The 8450-nt window shown below is 38.3% G+C and overlaps 1 protein-coding gene across 3 annotated transcripts in view; it reads left to right on the top strand.

Annotated features, from left to right (window-relative positions):
- Window positions 1–100: 100 nt before the first annotated feature.
- CEP290 (centrosomal protein 290) overlaps window positions 101–8450 on the top strand; it is a 102737-nt gene continuing 94387 nt past the window's right edge. For all 3 annotated transcript variants that reach the window (XM_014525895.2, XM_014525894.2, XM_014525893.2), the window contains exons 1-8: window positions 101–264; window positions 1006–1071; window positions 3082–3212; window positions 3356–3433; window positions 4135–4204; window positions 5049–5095; window positions 5708–5851; window positions 6591–6644. In XM_014525895.2, coding sequence (XP_014381381.1) covers window positions 3111–3212; window positions 3356–3433; window positions 4135–4204; window positions 5049–5095; window positions 5708–5851; window positions 6591–6644 — 495 coding nt within the window. In that variant the 5' untranslated portion in view covers window positions 101–264; window positions 1006–1071; window positions 3082–3110. The remainder of the gene's footprint in view (window positions 265–1005; window positions 1072–3081; window positions 3213–3355; window positions 3434–4134; window positions 4205–5048; window positions 5096–5707; window positions 5852–6590; window positions 6645–8450) is intronic.

The raw sequence follows: 8450 nt of genomic DNA, 5'->3' as shown, positions 1-8450 counted from the left end.
AATTGAGGGCCTGGTTGGGCCGGGCCGGGGCGTCCCTCGGGTGCCGCTGGGCGGGGGAGAGCGTCGCTCTGCTGGGGGGTTCTCAGCGCGCGGAGGGGCAGGAGGAGGCGTGTGGGCGCGGCCAGTTTCGGGGGGAGGCCCGGCCGGGGGTGCTCCAGCTGCTCGGGGCCCGCTGCTGCAAGGGTCAGAGGAGTCTCCTGCCGGGCTGTCCGGCTCCGAGAGATGGGCAGCGGTGGAGCTCGTCTCGCCCCCCGGACCTGCGAGGTCTTTCTCGCTCCGTGTAGAGCGCACGGGCCGGTGCAGGGGCGAGGAGGGTGGGTGGGAAAGTCCATTTTTTCCTGTCAGAGCAGTTGTCACTTAAACTACACACCAAGACCAGGTGTGGGAAGTATCTGAAGTCCCGGACTAAAGAGTCTGGGAGGAAGGATGCTTTCCTGTAGCATCTGCAGGCATCCGAATGCCAAGACCTGCGGGCTTGGGCCTGCAACTAGGACACCTGCCAGTGGATTTGGGAGGATGTGAGGTCCCAGGGTGAGAGCCTGGGGCTGAGGATGCTGGTTGTAGTGCCATACGCGGTGTTTAGAAAGATTGAATTCTGCCTGCTCCATTTATACGGTTTTTGGAGCGCTTGACTTCTGCTCAGTCAATATGATTTGGAACTGATTTAGCTGATTTGACCTGGAACACAAAATATATTATTAATATATAATAATCCATTGATTTCTTCTCCAGGCAGCAGGGTGTTGTGTGGTTCAAGTGCTGCCCCAGATGGGCACTGGGTGAGGGGAGATGATTCTGTGCTTAGGTTCCTGGATGCCTCCTGGCTGTTAAACACGTGAAGGAGTTATGAGCTCTTGGTCTGTCAGAACAGTAGGGGCTGGGGTTCTAGGTCAGCACATCTCGTGTCTCTTATAATCATTGTACTGATGTCATTAGCCTTTTTGTTGTCTTAGGCTCTGTTTCTGCTTTTTATTCTGACAGGGTTATCATCTCTTTCTTTTCCAGGAATGTTTTTGTCTTCATTTGTCATCTTTTCTCTCAAATAACAGACCTGTTCTCCTATTCCAGAAGGTATTTTGTTGTGTTCTGCATGAGGTCCTTCTGTGGTTTCACCCTAATTTAGAGAATTTTTAGATCAGAAATATGTGCATATTGTCACATCTTCCTTGGGAAATCAGACTTCATAATGTACTCTGTTTAAATGCATAGCTTTCTGTCTGGAAACATAAAAAGGCTGTGTACTTTCCTGATTTATGAACTTACCCAAACTCAGTGTAAGCAGCATTCATTAAGAACACAATATCCCATCTCAGTCTTTTTCAGTACTGTACAGGGCTATTAGCAGTCCTGATAATGACTTGGCTTCTGGACATTTTTAAAGCTTTTAAAAGCAGCCCTGAAATTGGCACGTTCTGGTCAGTTTCAAGGCTTTTAATGGCAGCTTTTTGACAGCTGTTTCCTTTCAGCCTTTCTGGCGCAGATATTATGTATTTACATGGATTAAAATTATATTACACAGCAGGTAGTAGAAGCTACCTGGTTTATACATTTAATCCATATGCAAATAATTGATACATGTGCTAACAGGCAAAAAATTGCAACCTGCGTGTATGGTAACAGACTCTTCTTATCCACATATCAGTTAGATGCATAAAATGGTTAGAGGCCTGTGTATCTTTCAACCACTCTACTTCATATCCTAGTTGTGCAGCGAAGGAGCAGCAGCTGTCAAAGGCCAGCTATTAAGATTTGACAGTGATGAGGGGTATTTATTTCCTTGATTGTCATCTCATCTCATTTTCATGATTTCTAATAACTCCAAGAGTGACTATTAGAAGTCTTTAAAATGATGGGAGGATAGTCATTTTCCGGGCTGCTAATACCACAGCACTAACAGGGCTGTGTACTTAAATATTGATAGTTTAAATGAAAGTTTGGATAAGTGCATAACCTGGGTAAATGCTGGTCTGAGAACAGACGCCGGTCTGTTCTTAATCTCAAACTGTTTATGTTTCTCTCTCTCTCTCCATATATATACATATATATATATATATTGCATATTTTTTAAAGCTCCTAGTAAACAGAGAGGTGGCAAAGAAAACGAGTGATTTGTATCCCAGCTTAATTGCACAGCTGGAGAAGTTTTTCTGGCAGACTCTTCAGACAATTATAGGAAAGTTTTTGAAGGATGGTAATGGCAGGAAGTTTTAAGTTGGCTAGGAAAGTTTTTGAAGGATGGTAATGGCAGGGAGTTTTAAGTTTGAAAATCTCTACCCAGGGGTCATTTAATGCAGAGGAATGTGAATCAGTTTCTAATAGTGCAGAAATTTCCCACAACTTTAGTAAAATGAATGGTGAAAAAGATCTCAAAGGTCTTGCAGCACTGTACAGAGGTCCTATCTGAGAATTTGCACAAAATATCTGTTCTAATTTTCTGCGTCAACTAGCAGCAACTGACTTGCTTGTTTTTTTTCCAACTGTGTGAGCCATTTTCATAAGGAGAATAAGTAAATTATTTATATTTAGTAGGATCTAATTGCTCTATTTGGACTTTGTCAGCCTGGGTAGGAGCAGCCAATGAACAGTAGCAAACAATTAATCTCTACCTCATGTAAAATCTTTTCCAGGTCCTCACATAATGTCCAATAATACACAAAAACTTTACAGTACCTAGTTGTAGACTGGCTGGTTATAGGCAGTAGAAAGAAACTTACACTTGGGTGGGTGTATTGCTTCTAATGCTTAATAGCACCCTCATGATAGATTTTGGTCAACGGGTTGTGAGAAGCAGATGATAAGACAGAGGTATCAATGTAGTGCTCGATCTGGTTCTTGTATATATATCTCCCAGTGATGCATTCATATTGTGCAGTATCCAAGATTTTATTTAAAAGGAAAAGAACATTTCTATCCCTCATGCTTGCAAAAGTAATCTAGATGTGGGAAGAGTATAAACCAATGAAACAGTTCACCCTTGGAAGGTGTAAAGTCTTGTATTGTTTCCTGTGATTCACTTTCTTGTGTTTGGCAATTGTTTTAGCTTTAATGTAATGGTCATTATTATTTTTGTTGTTGTTTCAGGGAAGAAACAAAGCTATTTTAAACTCAAGATGGCCCCCAACTTAGACTGGAAGATGCTTATGAGAGTTGACCCAGATGCTCTTCCACGTCAAGAGGAACTGGCGGATAGATTGCTGGAGACTGTGTCCAAAGTACGTGTATGAAGTACAAGAAATGTAAATTTTTTTGTTATGCATATTTAGTGAACCAGTTCTGGTTCCATAAAGATTTAGCATTAGTATAAATTTTGTTTAATTCTGTGTTATTTATGGAAATCATTCTATTGTCTATTTAGGTTGAAGGAAATGACCTAAAAAGTGAAAATCCTGAACAAGTAATACATCTTTTTAAAATTACTCAGTCACTAATGAAGGTTTGTATCAATTCTTTTTTTTTAAAGTGTGATATACTTTTTAAGCTTGAGCTGAGCTGGTACATGAAACTAAGAGTAAATGCATTTTTAATTACTTTTTTCATGTCACACATGTGACTCCAAGAATACATATGTGCAACAATAATTTTTTTTTCTGTTATATTTTTGTCAGGTACAAAATACATGAGTGCAATGAAGGTTTAAGTTAAACCTAGATTAGAGTAATTTTAAATTTATGAGATTTAAAATTAATTATTGGAAATGCAGCCATCCTAAAACCATGCTTCTAAATCTTTCATATGACAACATCTTAAGTTGTATTAAAAATGCACTGCTAGCAGCCATGTAGGTTAAAGGGTCTGTTTTTGTAGGGACATTTTCTGGCGTTTCTGTAGAATGTGCCATAGAATTCTGTTCCAAAATGTGCCATAGAATTATTTATATAAAGTACCATAGAATTCTTTGTAGTTAATATAACTCCTATGGACACGTGTCTAAAGATTATATTGCAGAGTCCCAACTCTCATGCCGATGTGGCTCTAATAAACATTTGGGGGCTTTTATTCAATAAAAAAGGGTACATGTTTCCTTTAGTACTTAAATGAATCTGTGGTGCTTTCTCATGAGCTTGTAGAAACATCTCAGAAGTTAACTAAAGCTAATCCTTGTAAAATGTTTCTGTGTATTTTTTTTTTTTTTAGATGAAAGTTCAAGAAACGGAGCTGGCTGTAGAAGAAGTTGAAAAAGCTGGAGAGGAGCAAGCCAAAGTTGGTAAATATATTTTTTCTGAATAAGGTGCACAGATGTTTTGTTACGTGGATTATGTAACTAATGATGTATTGTACTGAAGTATCTGTAAGTGAAGTGTTGAAACTGTTGAGCTGAAATGCAAAGCTGCCATTGACTTCAGTAGGGTCAGGATTTTACCGTAAATGTTTACAGGCAGTCATCGGACTTACGACACAACTGGTTCTTGAAAACCGCATCTTAGGTCGAAATGTAGTAACTCGGAACCAATTTTCTCATAAGAAACAATGTTATAAATGGGGGGTTGGTTCCTGAACCAAGGCCCGATACCCCATTTTCACCAAAAATACCCCAGAATTTTGTACTTGTTAATTATAGAAGAGTAATGTAGCTACTTTAATGTATTTATATCGTAAATAGGAATCCTATTGATTTGGAAGGATTTCTTTGAGGTGACTTTGTTAAACTTCTTGAAGGGCTCTTGGTTGGACTTTTTGAAGGGTTCTTGGTTGGAGTCTTCTCAGGAGTCTTAGCTGCAAGTTTTTCTGGAGTCTTGTCTGCTTTCTTTAAGAAAGTGTCCAAGCAAGTTTGGACAGATGTTCTCCAGGGAGATGAGCAACACAGCAAACTTGTTCGATGGTGTGGTGTCGTATCGGATCAAGCGTTGTAAGTTGAAACTGACGTCATAAAGTTGAAACAGGGTGTCAATTTATAAACGTTGTAAGTGCAAAATGTTGTAACTCAAAACATTGTAAGTTGAGGACTGCCTGTATACACATGGTTGAATTCTGTCACTGTTAGCTGAGGTATCAGGTTTTTTACTTTATTTAAAGCCTCTGAATAACTATGTGCTGTTTTATTTCAACAGAAAATCAATTGAAAGCAAGGGTGATGAAACTAGAAAATGAACTGGAGGTATGCTTTTTTTTAATATTAAATTAATTTTTGTTAAATCTTTAATGGTTATTCAGCTTGAATTTAGTGAAGTTCTTGACACTGAATTTCTAAGTTTAAAAAATTGTTCAGTTTTTAAATTGTAAAGGAAATGTTGGTAATATTTATAAACAGATAAACATTTGGCAAAACTGGATAGATGTTTAGATTTAAAGTGTCATTGACTTAAGGGCTCATGAAAAGACAGCTAAGATCAGCGTATTATGTTATCTATACTTTAGTTCAAACGTGTAGTCTCCATAAAAAGTGGGGGTGGGGGGACATTACAAATCAAAACTATATCTGCTTTTGAAAAAGATGCATTTGCTCTGCATAGTATTTAATTTCAAAACTGATTTTGAATATATACCAAGTACAGATGTTCAGAGAGGTGTTTACGTATGCAGGGTATCAGAGGAATCTGTAATATCACTCGAGTATTTAGTTGCTAGAAATTGGTAGGAATTATCACTGATTATATGTGACCGGGCTTGCAAGAATCACATTACCTTCATGTGGGTAAATCAGTCTTGATAAGTGACCTGAATTTTTTATTTTGAAAATGCAAAATGTATATTTGTTTCTGTCCTTAAGGTAGCTCGGCGATCTACTGGTGGTCGTGACACTCGTTTTTTGCGTGATGAGATCCATCAGTTGGAAAAACAGTTGGAACAAAAAGAGAGAGAATTAGCAGATATGGAAAAAGAGCTAGAAAAAGAGAAGAAAGTCAGTGAACAGGTAAGAAGAATTTTAGAGAAATGGTTCTAGAATTGATAAAAGTTCTAGGGCAACTTAATCTGGAAGAGTGTTCTGAAAGTAGTCACTGGAATGAAAAGCACTGATTAAATGGGACCACAGCCTATAAAAATTTAATTGTGGGTTTTTAAACAAAAAACAAATGGACTGCAATACAATTGCAAGCCCCATTTTCATATTGTTTTGTGTTTCTGAGTGTCAAAATAATAAGTAAATAACTTAATTAAGTTTTTGGAGAAGAAGCTTGATGCGGGGGGTTGGTGAGTGATTTGAGAATACCTGCATTCTAATACTATCTCAGTACAAATTCACTTTGCGTTTTGCTTTTTTTTGGAAAGTCATTTAATCTACTTGTGTCTCTCCATTTGTAAAATGGCAGCAATGTTGCCCATGTTGCTGAGGTACTGTGATAATCAAGATTTTATACAGTGCTTCTACATTTTGTAAGTACTGTTAAAGAAACTGATTTTTTTATAAATCATGTTGGAGTTTTAGGTGCAGTTGAACTCATAAGTAAATAGGAATTGAATTAGTTCACACAAGCACTACATACTCTATTGAATATTGAATTGAAATTCTAAGCTAAAGATACATTTAGGTAGTTTAATTGACTTTCCCAATATATCTATCTAAAAGTAATATTTGGCTCAGAGATTCTGTAATAATATGCAGACTAAGTTTTATTATTTATATAAATAAGAAACCATTCCTTTTATTTTAGCTTGCCCTTCGAAATGAAGATGCTGACAATGAAAACAGCAAATTAAGAAGGGAGGTTAGTAAAGTTATTCATATAATTAGATTAAAACAGCTCATGTAGCTAATACAATTTCATATGTTTTATCTTGTTCTGTAAGTTTTGGAATGATCATAGTCTAATTTTTCTTTGGTATATTGCTTGGGTATTGATGCTAAGGGAATGTGAATTTTTAAATTCTAAAAAAGAATCTGCTTAGAAAGAATTGGATAGCTGAGATTTACTTCTCTGAAATGGGTGACGTGAAATCTCTGGCAGAAACTGTGTCTGTGTTTGCATGGCCTGTTACACATGTAGTCCCAGTCTTGATTGGGCCTTCAAGCTCTAGTGTTGTAAAAAATTGAAATTAATATTTTATGTTATTACGGGGTAAATGTCATTACTTGAAAATTCTGAATTAAGTACAACTACAGCCAAACTGATATCTCAGGGTAGATTCCTTGTAGATGTCCTTGTGGCTTCTTATTTTATTGCTTTATTTATTTCCCTGTGCTTGGGAACTCGTGCAGTTTCTCCCCTCCCCCCCTTTCTAATGTGTATCTTTTGGTTAGATCCTCTTTTAGACCATCATGATTACGTTACACTATTTCCTTGACTTGTATTGCTGTATTTTGTTCACCATTCTTTCCTTTTCTCTTTTTAATATCATGATTTTAGTATTCTGTATTGTATTGGCTGGCTATGTGAAATTGTGCTTTACTCCCACCTAAAGTAAGTTTTAAAGTTTTCTTTAAAGATGCTTAGAAAATCTTACAACTTAGATTTATCCCTATTAAGAAATATACAGATAATTGACTTTAAGCGGACTTAACATTTTCCAAGGTCACTTATTTACTCCAAAATATTTTCTAATAACTAATCTCTTATTTCAGATGAAGTATTTCAAGTCTTAATTCAAACTTTACAATACTAGGAAACTTCTAGGAACATTTTGTATGCTTCAGTACTAGTTTCTATCTACGTGTAGCCTGCTGGGGTGGGGGTTGTTTTTTTTAAAGAAATTTTTCGTGTTCCAAGCCAAATCAAGTCCAAATCCATGAGTCAGTCCAGAACCATAAGTGGCCCTACAACCAGAAAACTTCCTCCACCCCTACCAGGGGCTTCAAATACTTCCAAAGTCTTTTGGCAGGCATCCTACATGCAGACCCAAGCCCGGTTTGGGGTTTGGATGCCCCCAAGTTTTGCCTGCCCTCAGCCACACGGCTGCAGGAGCAAGCTAGGGAGGAGCCTTCCATTTCCATAAAATGGGCTTTTAAGCCCCAACACCTCAGCAGGTACTAAACCATGGCAGAAGAACAGTTATTCCAGGGAGGGCTTAAAGAAAACTACCTTCATGGACCCAGATACATGATGTTTCCCCTGCCAGGTAAGTATTGTAGTAGCAGCAGACTTGGCTAAGGCATCAGCTTTATTGTTCCAATGTGCTTCTTCTGAGTGATTTTTCTGGTGCCCCTTTGTGTGAGTCACCCAGGTGTCCCCAGTTCTTTCTTTGATCAGGTTAGCAATTTGTCTCCATTTGTCTGAATGAGAAATGGGACGCCCATCTGCAGTTACCATTTCTCTATCTAACCAAAGTGGGAGCCACACAGTGATGGCTCTGGCTGTCCAGTCAGAGTCAGTATAAATAGCAACAGAAGTGTCCCGAGATTGATAAGCTAGGACAGTTTTAACTGCCTCAACTTCAGCTGCTTGGGCAGAATGAGGGCGAGCTGGTCCTTGGAGCACCCTTCCATCATTTATGCGGATGGCTCCATACCCTGTTTGAGGATGCCCTTTGTGATAGAAACTTGATCCATCTGTAAACCAAATTACAAACCCCTTCTG

Source organism: Alligator sinensis, unplaced genomic scaffold (assembly GCF_000455745.1).
Source record: "Alligator sinensis unplaced genomic scaffold, ASM45574v1 scaffold1076_1, whole genome shotgun sequence".
NCBI lineage: Eukaryota > Metazoa > Chordata > Crocodylia > Alligatoridae > Alligator > Alligator sinensis.
This window is presented reverse-complemented; position numbering and strand designations above follow the sequence as displayed.